This window comes from Coenobita brevimanus, chromosome 47 (genome assembly GCF_032717465.1).
Source record: "Coenobita brevimanus isolate Jiangsu-jjx chromosome 47, ASM3271746v2, whole genome shotgun sequence".
Classification (NCBI taxonomy): domain Eukaryota; kingdom Metazoa; phylum Arthropoda; class Malacostraca; order Decapoda; family Coenobitidae; genus Coenobita; species Coenobita brevimanus.
In genome coordinates, this window is record NC_137000.1 from 8,050,792 (window position 1) to 8,072,556 (window position 21,765).

The 21,765-nt window shown below is 43.6% G+C and overlaps 1 protein-coding gene across 1 annotated transcript in view; it reads left to right on the forward strand.

The window, feature by feature from the left end:
- The window catches only part of LOC145399009 (uncharacterized), a 60,893-nt gene that overhangs the window by 6,938 nt on the left and 32,190 nt on the right, over positions 1-21,765 (forward strand). The window contains exons 2-4 of the mRNA XM_080271738.1: positions 348-465; positions 2,074-2,291; positions 16,424-16,601. Of these exons, the coding sequence (XP_080127864.1) occupies positions 348-465; positions 2,074-2,291; positions 16,424-16,601 (514 nt within the window). The remainder of the gene's footprint in view (positions 1-347; positions 466-2,073; positions 2,292-16,423; positions 16,602-21,765) is intronic.

Genomic DNA, 21,765 nt, shown 5'->3' on the forward strand with positions numbered 1-21,765 from the left:
ATGGTGAATGCCCCGTCCTACCACACAGTATATATATATATATACACACCCTATATTGAATACGCAAATCTGCGCTGCAGTGAGTGGCAGGCTGATTTAGTTAAAACACCACATGTATCTGTAAGTCATTGTACATACAGCTGGATATCCTAAAACAACCTCATAGCTCTGGTCAGAGAATACTATTATTAAAGAATTCCCTTTGTATCTGCAAAAGCTGACATTAAAAGCCTTTTTACAAGGAGCCTCTATACCCAGCTATAGACTGTAGTATTTAGTCATGTTTAATGGGTACATATAGTGTATTCGGTTAAAATATAATTAATCTTAGTTGCATTTCTCTTCAGACAGCTAGGATTAATACCTCAGATGCTTAAGCTTATACAAAGACCAAATGAGGAAATACTGAATGGAGCTCTCAGCATCCTCAGTGCTTCTTGTGCTGATGAAGAAGCAAGGGTTGAGGTAAGCCTTGCATGTGTTCTGTTTTGGACAATATCCTGTATTAGTAAAGTATGAACAGTACAGTTACTCTGTCATATTTTTTAAAATAAGACATTATTTGTTAAGTAATTTAAGTTTGTATGTTCATTACTTTATATAATGTAATCATACACATTACATCCAGTCCTCACTGAGAGTCCCTTTCTTAATGTTCTTTTGTTGTTAAATCCATCCATCCATCATCCAATCCTACACTGCCCCATGAAGAGCATAGGAGCCCGGGGCTAAGCAGTTGGTCCCGACATTTAAGATGAGAGTGATTGTTGTTTAATCCCAATAAATTACAAATCCCAATAAATTACAAAAGATTTGCCTATTAATAGTTTCATTGCCATCTGTGAGGATGAGTTACCATTTTCCTTAATAGGCAGTTCTGTACCAGTTTTTTGGAAATAATTGTGATAATTTGAATCATCCCTGACTTCTGATGAGGACTCTTTCTCTCATAATTTTATGGATGTACTATTTACATGAGTTAGAATACCAGTGCCATTCTTGGTTGTTTATACTATACAATAGCATACTGTACAGTGGGCTCTTGTTTTAACATCTCATGCAACAAGTGAGAATCGTGAAACATTATTACACAAACTTTTGAGAAGAGTTTACTGATTTGACCATGCGTGACCAGCTGCTCTTATACTACTACAGTATGGCATTTTACACCTCCTACCAAACAAGCAGCCAAGTTTAACACATTGGGTCATTTAGTGGATAGTATTGCACAAGACTGCATAGTGTAATATGCACTACAATACAGAAGGCAATCGGGTATTTAGCTGCTTGAACAGAGGTGAATGCTGTGTGTAGCATGGTAAGGAGGATGGGTGGGTATGTAAAGCTTACTGGGCCCAGCTTGTCTTAGGTTCCTACAAGATGCCTTCAAAATCAGCAGATTACACAACAGGCTGATAAGAGATTCCATTTTTCAGTCATGTTGGAGTCACTCTATGTGTCATCTTGCTCTTCCTGTGTAGCAGATGAGGGTATAGTGGCAAGAAAACAAATGATCAAGGTCTGATGTTTGCATTTCACTTACTTGTAGTGTTTCAGGACTACACCTCTGCCTGGTCTAGGATACCCTTCATTTTGGCTTTCATAAAGATCACCACTAATGAACTCTTTGGCTTTCTCATACGCAGCCAGCATATCAGTCAGCACTCAGGTGATTGGTTTGCAGACACTGGTTACTGCCTTTGCACTCTTAGCATTTTTCATATCTTGACTTTGCATCATTTCTTGTTCTGTTTCTCCCTCTTCCAGCATGTCCTCATGTATAAGCTGCTTGTCTGTATTCCTAACTCAACTCAGCCTACACTTATGTGCTTGGTTCATCATGTTTCCCACAAGCCATAACTGATTCCGTGTGGTCCAGCATTGCGGTTGATAGGAGAATTCACATGTTAGGGAAAGGGTTGATATTTTGTGGTTGTTATGGGAAAAAAGAATTGTGAAAGTTGAGCAGGCACCATGCAATGAGAGCCCATTGTACCTTGCTGTTTACAAATGGTCGATAATTTTAACATAATCCCCGGTGCAGTATAATTTATGGAATGTATATTTCTCTAGGTGTACCGGGGTGGAGGAGTGCCTCATCTCCTCAATGTGCTCAAGTGTGCCAAGTGTGAGCCGCTGCAGATGCGTGCATGTCGGACGATAGCCAACCAAGCGCAGCATAAGCCCAGCTCAGATAGATTTGTTGCACTTGAGGTAATTGGTGAAGTAATTGACATGCTCGCTAACTGCAAGGAGGATGAAACAAAAACAGCAGCCATCAGAGCACTAAGGTTAGTTTTTTAGTCATACAATACAGGAATGTGCTATTTATAAATCTTCCAGGTTAAAATTTTAAATGTAATAAAATACAGTACCTTGCTGTACAGCATTTAATAACTTGATAACTCTGTTCAGTAGACTCTCAGTTTATATCCCAAGTGTATCCAAGAATTTTGCCCTGCAAGTTGAAATGCACAAATCGTGCCATTGAAACTCATGTTGTACGGCTAATTGGTATGGTGTAATCCCAAAATTTTCCCAAAGTCCTCTCTTTGGCCCTCTTGGAAAAATTTCACTCCCTGTGTATAGCCACATGAAAGTCTCTCTCTCATAAGTTAATGTTGACATTAAAACTTCATGCAGTCCCCATGCAACTGAGGACATAACCCTTCCCTGTCTCACTGCAACACTGCTAGGAAACCACTCTTAGACGCTCATCTATCCTTGTACAGTATAGAATTCACTGCCATCATAACAACTCTTAACAGCATTCAGCAGCCTTCCATCCACAGTATATTTATATATGCAACACCTTCCAGAATTCTTCTGTATTTACATTGTTGCATGCTTTTTCCACATCTGTGTGAGAAATTTCGCCCATTCTCAATCCTGACTCCAGTTCAGGGAGTCATCCCTTCACAATTAAAGGCAGTTCTCATTATGAAAGGGGTTTGTTTCAGAATATCACAACTTTTTTCTCACTCTGGCACTATAAATTGGGGGAGCTGACAGATTCAATTTATGTTCAGCATTTACCTGTAACTCCCTCAATATAGTTTATATTTTTTGCTCTTGCTACTGCCAGACGATTTGGTTCAACAAAGAAAGGCAACTTATTTTGAAGGGAGTATGGCAGGCTTTATCTCATACCTCTAGTTCAAAATGTAATTCCACAGCTGATTAAAATCATTTGGAGGCACTATAATAAGAATAAAATGAGAAGTACAGCTGTGGTCATAAATATCCTCTTGTACCCTGCACCTCAGGCTGGCTCCTTTATGTGTGGCAAGTCACTGTGGAGTACAAGGGGCTGAGAGGGAGGGGCCAGAGAGAAAAGGGAAGTTGGGTGGGGGAACGAGTGGTGGTGCAGGGGTGGAGTGAGGGAGGGGAGGAGGGTGGGTAGGGGAGGGAAATTGAAATTCGAAGTGGTGGTCACATTACAGGGGTATTTGTCTACTGTGTTTTCTTTCATTTAGGGCATGATATAAAGGAGTTAATATTCAGTAGGTAATGCTACATTACATCTTGTATAGCAGCATCAGATAACTAGCACTAGAATGGTGATATCAAGGCCTCGCTCATGAGAGAAAGATACAGTAATCCATTGGTTACCTGACATAATAGAGCCAAAGGGATGTTCGCTATGGAGCAATATCCTCAACTGCACCCATCTATCTATCTATTGCCAGACACCCTAATCCCGTAAGGGGTGACCACAAACAAATCGCCTCCACGTTTCCCTGTCTCCCACCATTTCACTACCCTGCTCCCAGCTTGCACCCCCCTCTCCCATATACCTCTCCACTCCATCCCTCCGTCTCATCCTCGGCCTCCCTCTCCCTCTACCCCCCTTCTACCTCACTCACATACACTCTCCTTGTCAGTCTCACTCTCCATCCTCTCCACATGGCCAAACCACCTGTGTTTCTCCTAATACTTCCTATTACATCCACATCTACACCACAATGCTCCTTCACTTCCTCATTTGTCAGTCTGTCTCTCTTTGTGGCTCCACATGCTTCTCCCAGATAACTCATTTCCGCTGACTTCGCTCTTGACTTGTGTCCCTCCAAGAAGGTCCAAGCTTCACTTCCATATGTTAGAGTTAGTATTACATTACTGTCATGCAGTAACTTTTTCACTTCCATACCCATGTCCCTGTTTCTTATCACTGCTTTCAAAGAACTAGCAACTTTTCTTCCTTGTTGTACCCTTTCAAATACTTGATCCTCCAAACTTCCATCCTTACTCATCACACTACCCAAGTACAGTACTTAAATGCACTCACATTTTCCATTTCCTCCTTATCCAACCTCACAGTACTTTCACTGACTTCACTTCTCTCGAAGACCATAACTTTACTCCTCCCTACATTCGCCTTTATCTGTTTCTTACACACTCTCCCAGACTCATCCACCAAGCCTTGCAGCTCCCCTTCATCTTCACTTAACAACACAGTATCATCTGCAAACAACAGTACAAGGAGTCTCCACACAGTGCCCTCTCTCATTAGGGCTGCTCCAACATCCACTGCCCTGCTTTGTATGTCTTTTATAACCCCATCCATATACAGATTAAACAGTCATGGAGACATGACATATCCCTGTTTCAATCCAACCTTCAAATAGAAAAAGTCACTCAGTTCACTGTCCACACACACTGCAGCCTTTGTACCTTCATACATACTCTTCATGGCATTCAACAACTTCTCAATTACTCCATATATTCTTAATACATTCCACAGTCCTTGTCTGTCCACCCTGTTATATGCTTTCTCCAAATCCATGAAGGCTGCATACAACTTCTTTCCCATCTTTAGAAACTTTTCCACTTAAGACCTAAAAATGAATATCTGATCTACACAATCTTTTCCCTTCCCAAAACCTCCCTGTTCTTCTCCAACTAATTCCTCTGTTATTTCCCTAACTCTGTCCATGAGTATCCTACCATATACTTTTTCTGTTACACTAAGAAGACAAATGCCCTTATGATTACCACACACTTCTCCCCTTTTCCTTCGTACAAGGGAATAATTATACCTGACTTCCAATCCTCCAGGACTTTACCTTCCTCCCAGTACAATCTGCATATCTTCCATATCCATTCTACTACTATCTCTCCCCCATGCTTCAGCATTTCATCACACACTTCATCAGTTTCTGGGGCTGTCCCTATTTTGACTTTTCTCATTGCTTCTACAACTTCCATCCTACTGATTTCTTCCTCTCTTCCCACATCCCTCCTTCTCCCAGCCATTCCCAAGCCACTTATACTTGCGTTACTTTCATTCTCTACGTTCAGCAATTCCTTAAAGTGTTCACTCCATCTGCTCACTTTTTCTCCCTTCTCCACTAGTGATCTACTATTTTTATCTTTCACTCCTCAATTAATTTCTTTAACACCCTGTCTAACTCTCTTTACCTCTTACTGTACCCATACCCAGCCTATATGTACAGTGCCCCTCCTAATTTTGGCTGTGTTTTGTGGTCTTTTGGCTGTTTGTAGACATCAAAACACATTGCATTGTACAGTGTAATCATAAACACAAAAACAATGCATAAACAACAACCCCCCAAAAAACACACACACACACACACACACACACACACACACACACACACACACACACACACACACACACACACACACACACACACACACACACACACACACACAAACAAAATGCAAAACCCTACCAATATGTTCAGCATGCCTCTGAATTTTGGCAGTGTTCTGCAGTCTTTGGGCTGTTTTTAGACATCAGAACGCACATTGCAATATAATCCTCAACACTAAGAAAGCGGTACATAAAATAAAAAAAATAATATGCACAGTACCCCACCTAATTTTGGCAGTGTTCTGCAGTCTTTAGGCTGTTTTTAGATGTCAAACACACATTGGAGTATGCAGTATAATCCTAAACACTAAGAAAACAATGCATAAACAACAACAACAACAAAACAATATGCAAAACCCTACCAATATGTACAGTACCTCTCCTAATATTGGCAGTGTTGTGAAGTCTTTTGGCTGTTTTTGGTCATCAAGATACACATTGCAGTATGCAGTATAACCCTAAACACTAAGAAAACAATGCATTAAAAAAAAAAAAACTACCAACACACACAGTACCTCTCCTAATTTTGGCAGTGTTGTGCATACTTTTGGCTGTTTTTAGACATCAGAGCACACATTGGAATAAGCATTCTAATCCTAAACACTAAGAAATCAATGCACAAATAATAAAAATTATTAAAGAAAAAAAAAAAAGTACAGTTACTACCCAGTGAGTGGCAGACAGGCACCTGCCAGGTTGCAGGAAGTGTTCAGTCATCCCATGTTCTGTAGTGGCTAACACAGCCACCTAGCAAAGGTCAAAGAACTCCTCCTCTTCCTCCCATACCTGCTGAAGCCAGCCGATGAGCGGTGATTTGCTGCAAGATAATAGAGCTCTACCCACCTCAGGACTCTCTGAAAACAGCTGCAAGCTCATGTCTAACAGCAACTCAACGGCTGTTGATGTGCTTGGTTGTGGGTCCTAGAGTGATGACTGGGGTCAGGCAAGAGTTGGTGGTCGTGGTGGGGAGAAGGGGCTGGTACTCATGAGGATGGTGGGCTTAAAAAAGGAGTTGATCTTCGTCTGACGATAGGTGCAGCAGTTTTGTCAGAGGATGACAGCATCTCTGACTACCCGCAGATCCATGGCCATCTTGAGTGGCACCAACTCCCTGTCACAATGAGGGTGCTTGGCATATTCGAGCACCTTCTCAGTGCCGGCCTGCAGCATACCACAATGAGAGAGTGATGCAGTGCCAGGGCAGCCAGAGTCAGGGTCCTTGTCCTCGTCCTCGTTGCTTTCCTCTGTCGGCCACACAGAGACAACAGTGGCAATTTCCCCATCAGACCATGTCTGATAACCTGGATGCTGTCATCATCCAACCAATCCCTCCCATCGTTGACATCCATTTCCTCACCTGCATTTCGTAGCCGAAGGTGGAATCATCCACATCATATCCTTCAAAGTCATACATGGCCTTGCATCCCTGAAGGAGACAAGACCTACCACTTTCCAAGGTTTTGATTGAGACTTCCTTCCAAGCATTGGCCCAGTTGAAAACTGCAGACTTGATGTTATAAAGCCGTAGATTCTCCAAGGTCCATTCCTCACGTGTGTTGACCCCTTCCTCGTCCTCAAGAACCACCATCACCTTGTTGAGGAACCTCTGGTGGTACAATCTCTTGGCTGCCACGATAACACCCTTGTCCATTGGTTGAATGAGAGCGGTAGGAGTAGACTGTAGCACCAGTCAAGCTGGCAGTACTCCCAAGGTGGATGGAAAGCTGATGACAGGGAGAGCTGGAGCTCCTATTTTATTTGCTCTCAGGACTAGTTCTTGACCATCCCCCTTTGCTGAACTTTTTCATTGCTTCAGTAACACAGAGAGTAGGCCAACATGCTCTCTAATACAAGTTTCTCTAACTGTCAGCACCAAACTACATGCACAGCACACACTACACTACCTTTTCAAAATTTTAAAAAGAAAAATGGCATCAATCAGTCATGCCTTGGAGTTGGCGGGGGGAGGGGGGGGACCATAAATTACCCCACCATCCGCACCTCTCCCAGTGACGACTCAGAGAGATGCCTTGAACCACTGCCTGACTCACTTCTTCATTTCTGCAACATTCGCAGCGTTTCCTCTAACTTTCTCTCTGTCGAACATCTCTCCTGCTCTGAACCTCACCTTCTCCTCTTGACAGAGACTCAGCTGTATGAGGCAACTGACAGCAAACCCTTTTCTGTTTCCTCCTACTTTCTCTATATTTATTTCAAAGCCACAGGTGGCTGTTGTGTATATGTACGCAACAATTTATCTTGCTTTCATGTTCCTGAACTTGATTCTTCTGAATTCTCTACTCTCAGGCTTCGGCTTTCTTGTCATTTTCTGACTAAATATATCTGCACTGTTTACTTATCTCCTAATTCTACTATGAAAAATTCTTCGACTATCTTACTTCTACGATGGAACACATTCTATCCATTTCTCCTTTCTCAGAAATCTCCATTCTCGGAGATTTCAATGTTCACCACCACCTTTGGCCCTCCTCTCCTTTCACTGATCCACCTGGTGAAGAGGCCTACATCTTTTCTATCCTTATTGACCTAGAGCAGCTTCTACAGCACCCTACCCGTATCCCTGACCGCCTTGGAGAGAGCTCCAACGTACTTGACCTCTTCCTTACAACTAATCCTTCTGCTTACACTGTTAATCTTTCCTCTCTGTTGGGGTCCTCCGATCACAACCTTATTACTTTAACCTGTCCTATCGCTCCAGTACGGCCTGCGGACCTTCCAAAGAAACGTCGTCTGTGGCACTTTGGAGCAGCAGATTGGGAGGCCCTCAGGCGGTACGTCTTTGATTTTCCATGGAATGATTATTGCTTCCATGGTCGGGAGTCATCTGAGTGTGCCTTGCGCATTACTGAGGTTATTCTCACAGGCATGGAAGCATACATTCCCTTCTCGTATCCTTTGACTAATGCAAGAAAGCCTTGGTTTAATCACACTTGTCCTGATGTCCGCAACAAGGAGAGGGCCTGTAAAAGGTACCGAAGCCAACCCACCCCTGAATCACATCTTGTTTATGTTTCTGCCCGGAATCGTGCTAAGTCTGTTCTTCGCTTTGCTAAAAATAATTTCATCCGTACTAATGCTCTCAACTCTCGAACTCGAATTCTTCCCGCTTCTTCTGGCACCTTGCCAAAAACCTTTCTAGCAACTTTACATCATCATCTTTCCCTCCTCTTTTCTATTCTGATGGCTTTGTAGCTATTTCTTCTAATGATAAAGCAGATCTCTTTGCTCAGACTTTCTCCTCCAGTTCCACCTTAGACGATTCTGGTGCTGTTCCTCCATCACTTCCCCCCTCTTACTTCCTCATGGCTGACATTAAAATGTCTTCGACTGATGTATTTTCTGCCATCACTGGCCTCAATACTAACAAGGCATATGGGCCTGATGGAGTCCCTCCTGTCATCCTCAAGAACTATGCTTCAGTGCTTACACCCTGCCTAGGTAAACACTTTTGCCTTTGTCTGTCAACTTGTACCTTTCCTTCTTGCTGGAAGTTTGCTTTCATTCAGCCAGTCCCAAAGAAGGGTGACCATTCCCAATCCTCTAACTATCGTCCAATTGCTTTAACATCCTGTGTCTCAAAAGTTTTCAAGTCAGTTCTTAACAGAAAAATTTTAAAGCATCTTTCCTATCACAACCTTTCTGATCATCAGGATGGATTCTGTCAGGGGCGCTCCACTGGTGATCATCTCACCTACCTTTTAGACTCCTGGTCATTCTCCTTTCGGGACTTTGGCAAAAGTTTTGTCATTGCACTTGACATCTCAAAGGCTTTCGATTGAGTCTGGCATATCTCTTTGATATCCAAACTGCCCTCTTACGATTTCTATCCGATCTGTGCCTTCATCAATAGCTTCCTTTCTGGTTGTTCTATAGCTGCTGTTGTAGACGGTCATCGTTCTTCTCCTAGATCTATCAACAGTGGTGTTCCTCAGGGTTCTGTCCTATCACCAACTCTTTTCCTTTTATTCATCAGTGACCTTCTAAGCTGTACATCTAACCCTATCCACTCGTACGCTGATGATTCCACCTTTCACCTTTCCATTCAATTCCCACAATGTCCATCTCAGCAGTTACTTCAGCAAACAAGGGATGAGGCTATGGCACACCTAATGTCTGACTTGGCTCGTATCTCTGACTGGGGTAAAAATAATTTTGTTGTTTTTAATGCATCAAAAACTCAGTTTTTACACCCTTCAACACGACACAATCTTCTACAGGTGTACCCACTAATGTTTAATAATATTCAGCTTAATCCTGCATCATCCTTGAACATGCTTGGGATTTCATTCACTTGGGACTTATCTTGGATAGATCATATTGCATCTCTTGTAAAATCTGCTTCCAAGAGATAAGGTGTGCTAAGCCGACTCCCTACCTTCTTTACTCCTGCACAGTTGTTGACTTTATACATGGGTTTTATTCGCCCCTGTTTAGAGTACAACTCTCATGTGTGGGGAGGCTCCCCACATACAGCTCTTCTCAATAGGGTGGAGTCAAAGGCTTTTTGTCTCATAAAATCTCCTCCTCTTACTGGCTCCCTTCAACCTCTGTCTCTTCACTGCACTGTTGCATCTTTATCTCTTTTCTGTCGTTACTTCCATGGTCACTGTTCCTCTGAGCTGTCTGCATGCATTCCTCCACCTCTACGACAGGTGAATAGCACCTATCTAGCAGCAAAATCTCACCCCTTTTCTGTCCAACTCGCTAATGGAAGAGTTAACCGCTGCTCCCAGTCCTTCATTTATGCAACAGGTCATCTCTGGAACTGTCTCCCTCTGTCTGTATTTCCTACTTCCTATGATCTCCAGTCTCTCAAACGCAGTGTGTCCAGGCATCTCGAAATGAATGGATCTTGAATTTGATTCTCTTTTGTATTGTTTTAGTTTTTTCTTGGAAGGAACGGTTTGCAGGCTCCTGGCCTTTGGTTCCCACTTTCTTGCATAAAAAAAAGAAAAGTTGTATCCAATGACAGAAACATGCTCCTGATGCTGCCCTCATCAGCAATCAAATCCCTCTCCAACGGATGCACGGGGCTTTGTTGAGGATCAGGAAAGCCTTCACCTGGCCACAAGGGATGCCAAGTTCTTCTGTCTGCTAATGGATAACTTCCTTGACAGTGTGTCTGTGGAACCAATCTCTGAAGATCTTTGTGGTAAACCAAGCCTTCGCAGAATGGTACCACACAACAGGCAGGCAATCCATTAACCCACGGAGACAACGTGGCATTTTTGCACATCCGACAATAATGGGTTTGAGGCAGTGCATCCCATTAGCAATGGCACAGCACAACATTAAGACATGTTGTTTGGACAACTTCTGGCCAGGCACAGTCTTCTCTGTCTCTTCTACCAGGGTGTTGGTGGGCATGGAGCGGAAGAACAGGCAAGTTTCATCAGCATTGTACACCTGACCAAGAGCAAGGCCCTCCTTCTTGATCAGGTGCTGCACTTTCTGGCGAAATGGCTCAACATCCTCCACTGCCACATCAAAAGTCTTGCCATGTACTTTACAACCAGTAAGTCCATGTTGAAGTTTGAACTGGAAGAGCCAGCCCTCTGATGTATTGAAGTCATGCACATCGTGCAGGTGTGCAAACTTCTCAGCGGCAGCCTTCAACTTCGTCCTGCATACAATCACACCGGCATCTCGTTGCTGGCAGAACCAAACCAAAGTCGATTGGTCGATGATGACATAGCAGGGCTGGGACATCACCTTTCGGTTGCCTTTCCTAGTGTTATCGCTGTAGTCCTGCCCGTACTGAGTCAGCCTGTCCCTTGATTTCTTGATATCGACGAAGTTGAGCAGGGCAAGTCAAATTTATGCAGAATGTGTAAAGGTGGCGAGCCCACGTCAGCCTTGCCCAGTATCTCACGCTTCTTCTCCAGAGTCAAAACCCTCCTCTTGTGTTTCTCAGAGGGTGGTGGGGCCATCATCACACACATGAGAACACCACAGGAGAGAATTAAGGCCTGCAGAAGGTAGGGCTTCACCACTACAAATTCAACAATGGAAGCTGCCATTGTTTTACCTCAGCCAAGCACGTCCACATGGAGAGACAAAGGTGGGATCTGAGGTTTGGTAGCGCTTGGGAGTGTACGGTGTTGCCATGTCTCTACCCACTTTTGGCTCTGAGCATGCAAGCAAAAAGCAGCACGCTGACGTACAAGCATAGAGATCCTTTTCGCTCGCCCAAGCAAATGTCGCAGCGTGACAGAAACACTGGGTCCCCGTACATCATGGGCCTAATAAGTTGACGAGTAATCCAGATGGTGATGCAACTTTGACCATTCGGCAAGGGGTCGGATGGCTGTGCTTGGCTGGGAATTTCTGACTAATCTGGGCGGCCAGGGGGATTTCAACTATATGGGAGGGATCCATGCAGTCATTCTCACTCAGCTTGTGGGTTATGCTGTGTCTTCCTTACGCTCTGCCGGAATATTGCCAGTGATTGCAGTGGCCAGGTGATTTTGGCCATACAGTAGGGATCCATACAGCCATCCTCACTCAGCTTGTGGGTTACAGTCTGTTACTAGTGTGTGGTCAGAGAGGCCAGTAAGCCAGACAACAGACTTTTTTTTTACTTTGTAGGCCGGCCTGGGTGGCCGGGTGATTTCAGCCATACAGTAGGGATCTGTACAGCCATTCTTGCTCAGCTCGTGGGTCATGCTTTGTCTTCCTCGCACGCTGCCGGTATCCTACTGGTGATCGGGGTGGCCGGGTGATTTTGACTAAATGGTAGGGATCCGTACAGCCATTCTCGCTCAGCTTGTGGGTTAGGGTCTATTACCAGCATGTGGACAGAGAGGCTGGTGATCCACGGAACAGACCTTTGTTGGCCAGCCGGCTGCCAAAGCCAGAACTCTTATGTCCAGTTATGGACAAATAATTCCTGATATGGTTATAATAGAACCATGGCCTACTGAGCGGATGTGGACCATAACTGGATCATCGAGGGATTACTGTACTGACATGACCAACCAAACTTTAGTGCAGAGTCAGATATTGTGTTTATCCGTGTGTTTTCACTTAAGACGCAGAATTGAATCTGGATGGCTTTGACTCCCGTAATGTTTGTGTAAGAAACGTCCACTACTCTTACGTGTAATTAATTTTTGGAACTAAATATATGCAAGATTTGGCATGGCTGTGTCCACAGTAAATATGATCATCCTCTCGGTATACACTTCCTTTATATAGGCACCATCATGTCAATAATTTTATGGCATCTCTGTATGAAAAGGCTATTAAATATAATTGTACATAAAATAATTCTGGACTCCATGTCGGTTTTGGTTTGAATGGCAGTCCAGCAATCCCAGCACCCTCTCATTACCTCGGAATGATATTTTCCTCTGACTAAAAACTGCAAGTTGCAAAATGTTGGACAAGGCAATAATGTGTTGTGGTGGAAACTTCTGGCTCTGCACTAGTATTTGATCTGTCATGTCAGTATATTTCTCTCACAAGCCAGCCCTTTATATCACCACCTATCTAAAGCTTTTCAACTGATGCTGCTATACAAGGTGTGATGCAGCATTGTCTACCAAATATTAACTCTTTTCTATCCTTCCCTGAATGAAATAAAATAGGCAAATAATGTGACCACCACTATGCATTTCATTCTCCCTCTCATACCTACCCTCCCTCCCCTCCTTCACTCCACCCTTGCATCATCACTCATCCCCCCATCCACCTTCCCTTCTCTCTCTGGCCCCTTCCTCTCAGCTTTTCTTACTCCACTGTGACTTGCCACGCATAAAAGAGCCAGCCTGAGGCTTTGTGTGTGTGTGTGTGTGTGTATGTGTGTGTGTGTGTGTGTGTGTCCAACTCTGGGCATAGGCGTCACAGCCTGCTTCCAAGGCCCAGTAGTCCTCCTTCATACTATACACCTCTACATGTCACCACTTTGACGCTAACACCCACCGTCCATATTGAACACATGCAAGGGCTGTCTCATACAGGACTGGTGCATTGGTATTAGCAGGGGTATTTTTACAACATGTCGGCGGGTCTTCTGGTAGATCAGTAAAGTCTGTTTTTATTAAATTCAAATCCTTAAACTGTTCCCTGCCCTAGTGAGGGTTTGAACCTGGGTCCGGTAGGACCGCAGGCCACCTCTCTACCGACTGAGCTACCTCCTCCCCCAGAGGATAGGTGATTATTTATGACCACGACTGTACATCTTCATGTGAAGGGTGTGAAGGGCTGACAAAGTTTCCTTCTATAATGTGTCATATTTTTCCCCACCAGGGATGCATTGAATGAAAACTCACATTATGAAAACAGCACAGAGTATGGAAAACAAGGGAATTTAGTCCATTCGCTCAATGTCATACCAAATTACTATCCTAAGTTTGCCTTAACCCCCGCAAATTGGCCTTAAAAGTCCCAGACGTTAATAAGGAACCCTAACAGCACACATATGAATGTAAAGTACTGTACTTATTGTACTTAAAATGAACTGTAATAGTAGACAGGCCTTTTTTTTTTATGCAGGGAAGAAGGAGCCAAAGGTTAGATGCCTTAAAGATTGTTCCATCCAAGAAAAAAAAAATAAGATCCATTCATTTTGAGATGCCAGGACACATTACATTTAAAAGATTGGAGGTCATAGTCAGTAGGAAATACAGACAGAGAAAGACAGTTCTGTAGTTGGCATGTTAGATGCATGGAGGATTGGGAGTATCAGGTAACTCTTGCATTTGAAAATTTGACAGAAAAGAGATGAGAGTATGTTGTCAGATGGGTACCACACGCCTGCTGTAGTGGTAGTGGAGTGCAAGCAGACAGTTCAGAAGAGCAGTGACCATTGAAGTAGTGAGATAATAGAAATGAAGATGCTACAGTGTGACAAAGAGACAGAGATTGAAGGGAATCAGTAAGAGGAGGAGGAAAGTTAATGAAACAAAAAGCCTTTGACTCACCTTGTTGAGAAGAGTTGAATGTGGGAACCCTCCCCTACATTAGAGTTACTTGACAAAGGGGCAAATAAAAGTTAGTCAGCAGCTGTGTGGGGATAAAGAAGGCACAGAATCAGCTTAGTAAACCTAATTTCTCTGAAGCAGATTTTGCAAGATAGATACTATTTTTCCAAGATAAATCTTTAGATAATGAAATCCCAAGTATGTCCAAAGGTGATGCATGATTAGGATGGATATTATTAAATATTAAAGGCTAGCTCCTGCAGAAGGTTTTGATGGGTCATAAGATGTAACAACTGAGTTTTTGATGCATTAAAAACAACAAGATTACTACTGCCCCAATCAGAGATATGAGCCAGATGAGACATCAGGCATGCCATAGCCTCATCCCATGTTTTTTGAAGTAAGTGCTGAGATGGACACTGTGTGAAGCAGACGGAGAGGTGAAAAGTGGAATCATCAGTGTATGAGTGGATAGAGTTACAGCATAGAAGGTCATTGATGAATAGAATTAAGAGCTGGTGATAGGACAGAACCCTGAAGAACACCGCTATTGATAGCTCTAGGAGAGGAATGGTGGCCATCTACAACCACAGCTAGTGAACGACCAGAAAGTAAGCTAGAGGTGAAGGCACACGTTGAAGGATAGAAACCATAAGAGAGGAGTGTGGAAGTTAGAGATTTATGTCAGATTCAGTCAAAAGTCTTAGAGGTGTCAAGTACAATGGCAAAGATTTCATCAAAGTCCCAAAAGAAGAATGACATGGAGTCTGAAAAGAAGGTGAGAGGATTGCCAGTGGAGTATCCCACGTGGAACCTATACTGGCTGTGAGGAAGAAAGTTGTTATAGTAAAGATCCCCCCCCCCCCTTTTTTTTTTTCTTATATATTAAAAATCTTTAGAAATACAGGATGTTAAAACAGTTGGGTGATAGAGGGGTGGGAATGGTCACCTTTCTTTGGTGCATGAGAGCAAACTTTCAGCAAGAAGGAAAGGTACAAGTCAGCAGGCAAAGATGAAAAAGTTTTCCTTGGCAGGTTGTCAGCATAGAAGCACAGTTCTTGAGGACAACAGGAGGGACCTCCATCGGGCTCGTATACCTTGTTAATATTGAGGCAGTGAGGGCAGGAAGTACATCAGCTGAAGAAATTTCATTGTCACTCATGAGGAAGTCGAGAGGGGAAGGAACAACACGGGAATCATATAAGATGGAATTGGAGGGGAAAGTTAGAGCAGAGAGTTCTGCATTTTCAGTAGAAGGAGCAACTACAGAACCATGAGAACAGAAAAGGGAAGGAAGTTGAAGTAAAGTTGTTAGAAAGTTTTTCTTTTTAGCAAGGTGCCAGAAGGAGTAGGGAGCATTAGTGTGAAAGGGGAGGTAGGAGTGTGAGAGAATAGAGGAAGTGGTGCTCATTGGGACTGTGAGCAGTCACAAGCCATGTCCTATGAGAAAGAGGAGTGTACACATGCAATTATGTGCCACATGTTGTTGGAAAGGGGGGGTTGTATTGTCCAGAAGTGCCATACTTGGCCATCTTGCATCCTGTATTACACAGTATGTGCTTTCTACTTGTGTTATGCAAACTTTTTGGACCTTACAAGTAGCTATGCACATTACTGTATATTTGAACTGCATTATAGGTACATGCTTTACAAAAGGAAGCTGTGTGATAGGCAGTATATTCTATATTATGCTCTGGACTTAGTAGCAGACAAGAAAGTCTTAAAGGGTGATATAGCATAACAAAGGCATACTGTAATGCATGATTCACTAATGTGTTAGCCACAGATACCCCTCCCTTTTTTCATGTCAGGTTCCTTAGTACCATGAAATTTATATGCCTTTTTAAATTTTCTTGCACAGGTTATTTGCAAGCTGTGGAGAGAACTGCCAGAAGATTGTTACGTGTATGGGCATTCAGCATATATGTACAGCTGGGTTCGCTTCCACACCCACAACACCCATTTCAGGCCTTCATCGAACTACTATAAAAGCTATTGCTCACTTCTCTAGAATAGCTCACCCTGCATGTGTTAGCCAGGTAAGTTATAAGGTCTGTTCTTGTACATTAAGTGGCAAACATGTTAGGTTTACGACATATGAGCCAGGTATAACAACAGCTCATGTGTTTGTACAGGATAGTTGTGGTCATATTTGATCCCCCCCCCCCACCCAGATATATGGCTCCTGTAAAGTATCTGATGGTGTAATAGCATAAGGTACTAATTGGTGTGAGGCATAGTTATCGTGTTCCACACATCAGTTTGGTTCGTAACAATTGGCTGGATTTTTTTTTTTTTTTTTTTTTTTCACTTGGGGTATAGGCCAGTTGTTTCAGTTAGCTTCAGTGGAATGATGCGATAAAGGCACAGGACAATAAAAGTATAATATTTTACACTGCAAATATACAGAGACGGTTGTGGAGAGTAACCTAAAAACTATTAAATGTTGACATACAGTCATACAGTAGTTAACCAACCAGTTCCTTAACCCACCGCATGCCAGTGCCGTTTTAAAACGGTCTGACGTAATACCGCGGCCAGTGCCGGTGCTGTTTTAAGACGGCTTAAATTTCAAAAATTCATTGTGGTCGCATTTTTCAAGCTACGTGTGCAAAAATTGGCGTGCTTGTACGGCAACCCTTCCCCTATCTGCCCTCAGGCAGTCAGGCCTATACACCCATGCGCTTCCTTCTCATGCTCGCTCAGCCTCACTCTGCTTGTGTCTGTCATACAGTGCAATAGTGTCTCACTGCGGTCTCTCAGACGAGGAGACTCAGGAGTTCCTGAAGGTCCCTTACACTGAGGAAAGTGACGTGGATGACGACGTGCAGGATAAAGACTACATCCAGCCTGACGAGGAGAGTACTAGTGATGAGGAAATTCCCTCGCCATGAAAATCAAGGTATGTGGAGAATGCTAGGGCAACACGTGGAAGGAGGCCTCCTGCACGTCGTGTTGCACATCATGACGATGAGAAGGAAGGCGAGGAGGAAGGTAGTTCAGCTGTTCAGGGGTGGCTGGGGAAGCCTAGAGTTTCCCTACATGGGGAGGAAAGTGTGAGGAGGAAGAGGGGCCGATTTGGGAAAATTCCATTGTTGGGGAAGAGTGAGTCATCTCACCCTGTCCCTCGCCCCCGTATGACCCAGCTTAGCCTAGCACCTCACGACAGTCTTCCCGCCTTCCCCACACCCAGCACCTCATGTGAAACTCTTCCCCCATTCCCCACACTTCCCTGCACTTCCCCACGGCCCGTGGATGACGGAGGCGATGATGATGATGATGAGGAGGAAACGACGTGGAAGTGGGAGGACGGGAGTGACTTTGTCCTCCACAGTCACCTGTTCACCCACAAGAATGAGGCCAGGTGTACTGTTCCAGAGCTCAACCATGGCTCAAGTAGGCTGGACTTTTTTAGAAACTACTTCCATGTGGACTTTGTCTTGAAAATTGTTGCCCTAACAAATGCCTTTGCAGCATTTGAGCGTGGGGGAACGACACAGACACCACACAGCTGATTGTTTGAACCTGACGTGACACTGAGTGATATGTATGTGTTCCTAGCACTTGTGCTTTTGATGGGGTTATTGAAAAAAAATCAGCTTCCTTCCTATTGGACTGTGGATCCAGTAATGGTGACACCATTTTTTGGCAAGGTGATGGGGAGGAATAGATTTCAATACATCCTGAGCCGCCTACACTTTTTTGACACGCTTGACCCAGCTAACGCTAACAACACGGACAGGATGAGGAGGATGCATCTAGTTTTTGATCACCTGCGAGAGAAATTCCGTACCTCCTGTCCTTACCGAGACCTCGTCATAGACAAGAGTCTTGTGCTATGGAGAGGTAATATCGCATTCCGACAGTGTATCCCCAACAAAAGACACAGGTTTGGCTTCAAAATCTTCGTGATGTGCGACTGTAGGACTAGGTATGTGCAGGACATAGTCCTGTACACAGGTGTTCAGATGGACATCACAGAAGGTAGATGCTCGGGACTGTCAGGGGATGTGGTAAAGACGGTGATCGAGGAATACCTTCATTGAGGGCATGTCCTGTACCTGGACAATTGGTACACAAGCCCCCTTCTCTCCAGGTGCCTTCACCTGCAGGAAACTGGTCTGTGCAGCACCATAAAGAAGAACCATCAGAACATGTTTAATGTGGGGAGGAAGCTTCAGAAAAACAAGGTTGTTTTTTAAAAGGCAAATAATATCCTCGCCACAGCATGACACCACAACTGCGAAGTCTTCCTCCTCATGCCTGTACATTGGCCCCTTGTACACCGCACAGACAGGATAGATTACAGGGCAGAAGGGCAGTGCCACATCTGGAAACCAGAACCTGTCTTGTCCTACAATGTGACCATGCGACAGGTGGATCAATCGGACGCCATGATTTCCAGCATGGACTGTGCCAGGCCCACAGTGAAGTGGTATAAGAAATTATTCTTCCACCTCCTCGACATCACCGTCCTCAACGCTCACTATCTCCATGCACATACCACTGGCATCCAGGTAACCTTTGAGGGATATTCGTGAGCTGGTGCGGGAGATAATGGGGGAATATGGGGAAGATAGGAGTGTTGCTCCCCACCGCCACATCGCCGCCACACCTGTCCGCCTCACTGCTAGACACTTCCCCAGGATCGTCACTCTAAGTGCAACGCGTCAAAATCCCCAGTGGAGGTGTCACGTGTGTGCAAACAGCACTGTAAGGCCACGTACTCAGCGGAAGGACTCAAGGTATGTGTGTGCATAGTGTGACGTAGGACTGTGTTTATTCCCATGCTTTGAGGAGTACCACACTGTCGCTAACTATTGAGTAACAATAACGTGGTAATCACGAGCGACAAAAAAGACACTCAAAAAGTGTTGTAAGTAGGGAAAAAGATGCTCAGAAAGTGTTATAAGTTCTGCACACAGTGAAGGCATGTTGTAAATATTTTCTTGTAAGTGTAATGACTGAACGTATTGAAGTAAAGTTTTACTATGTTCTCGTAAAGGTAAGACGATATATTCACAGTGAGACGCTCAAAATACTCTTATAATGTCTGTGTATACTGAAGGCATGTAAATAATTTATTTTAATGTGTGTGTATACTGAAGGCATGTTGTAAGTAATTTATTGTAAGTGAATGGGCTATACAATGTGAAATCAAGTTGTGCATATTTTCTCGTACCTGTAAGACAATGCATTCACAGTGATACATATAGTGTTGTAGTAGTAAGTGATTTATTTGCAAAAGAAGATGCTTTCTTTATGAAATCCTACGAAAATTTTTTTTTGGTGAGTGTGAAGTGGACAGAAAAGTGTAAAGAACATTCCTGTAACTTCCCCGAGTCACATTGGTGAGAATACCTGAGTTTACCCTGTATAGAAAACAAGTTTTCTCTCACCTCTGCTGGGGATTCCCCACGCGCACACACCTGAAGGCGACAGAAAACGCACTTCTGAGTTTTTCATGGTGATGTTCATTTTTTTCATGTCAAAATCCATCATTTTAGCCAAAAAAAATAAAAATTAAAAAAAAATCACAGGGGTGACACATAGGGCTATAAGTGTCCAGCATGTCGCAGGTTAAAGGTAAATGGATCTGTCTGTTCATCCAATCCTTTTTTTTTCCCCCATCAGGTCTGTAGGGCCTTGGAACAAGCTTACATATTCCCAATATTTAAAGCAAGGTTGACTAGCCGTATTCACCCTTGAGTGGCATTATGTGAACAGTAAACCCTAGCCATTCCTTGGATGTAAACCACAACTGGCCCCATCGAGTTGAAGCACCTTAATCCACTAAACCACCAGATGTCATTTGGATACAGTAGACCCTCAGTGATGGGAATGACCCAGTTTCTGTCAGGTAAAAACAAGCTGTCAATAAGTAGTGTAATTGGCCACATGTCAAAGAAATGTTTAGTGTTTGTAACTGGTGAATTGAAGTATTTATGAGATTCTGCTTATGACATTGTGGGTTGTTTTGGTGAATCACAAGATATGATTATGGTGCTAACTGGTATATCCTGTATATTTCAGCAAATGCAAAAGCATATATTATACAGAGAATGTTGAAATAGTTTGGAAAGAATCTAACTATCTGTCTATTGCCAGACGCTTTAATCCCATAAGGGGTGGCCACAAACAAATCGCCTCCATGTCACCCTGTCCCCCACCATTTCACTGCCCTGCTCCTAGCTGACACTGAATCACAAGAAATGATTATGGTGCCAACTGGTATATACTGTATATTTCAGTATATGCATAAGCATATATTATACAGAGAGTGTGGAAATAATTTGGAAAGAATCTATCTATCTATCTATTGCCAGATGCCTTAATCCCATAAGGGGTGGCAACAAACAAATCGCCTCTATATCGCCCTGTCCCCCGCCATTTCACTGCCCTGCTCCCAGCTGACACCCCTCTCTCTCATATACCTCTCCATTCCATCCCTCCATCTCATCCTTGGCCTCCCCCTCCCTCTCCCTCCCTCCACCTCTCACACACACTCTCCTCGTCAGTCTCACTCTCTATCCTCTCCACGTGGCCGAATCATCTCAGAGTGTTTCTCCTAATGTATCCTATCACATCCACATCCAAACCACAACGCTCCTACACTTACTCATTTGTCAGTCTGTCTCTCCATGTGACTCCACATGCTCCTCCCAAATAACCCATTTCCACTGCTCTCACTTTTGACTTATGTCCCTCCAACAGGGTCCAAGCTTCACTTACATACATTAGAGTTGGTATCACAGTACTGTCATGTGGTAGCTTTTTCACTTCCATGCTCACTTCCCAGTTTCTTATCACTACTTTCAAGGAACCAGCAACCTTTCTTCCTTGTTGTACCCTTTCAAGCACTTCACCCTCTAAACTTCCATCCTTACTCATCACACTTCCCAAGTACTTAAACGCACTCACATATTCCATTTCCTCCTCATCCAGCCTCACTGTACATTCACTGACTTCACTTCTCTTGAAGACCATAACTTTACTCTTCCCTACATTCACCTGTAGATTCCATTTCTTACAGACACTTCCAAACTCGTCCACCAAGCCATGCAGCTCCCCTTCGTTGTCACTTAATAACACATTATCATCTGCAAACAACAGAAAGAAGCTTGGTTAATTATTTGTATGTGTTTCTTGAGAGACAGATGCCTTGATATGGTCTATTTAACTGTCTATTGCCAGACGCTTTAA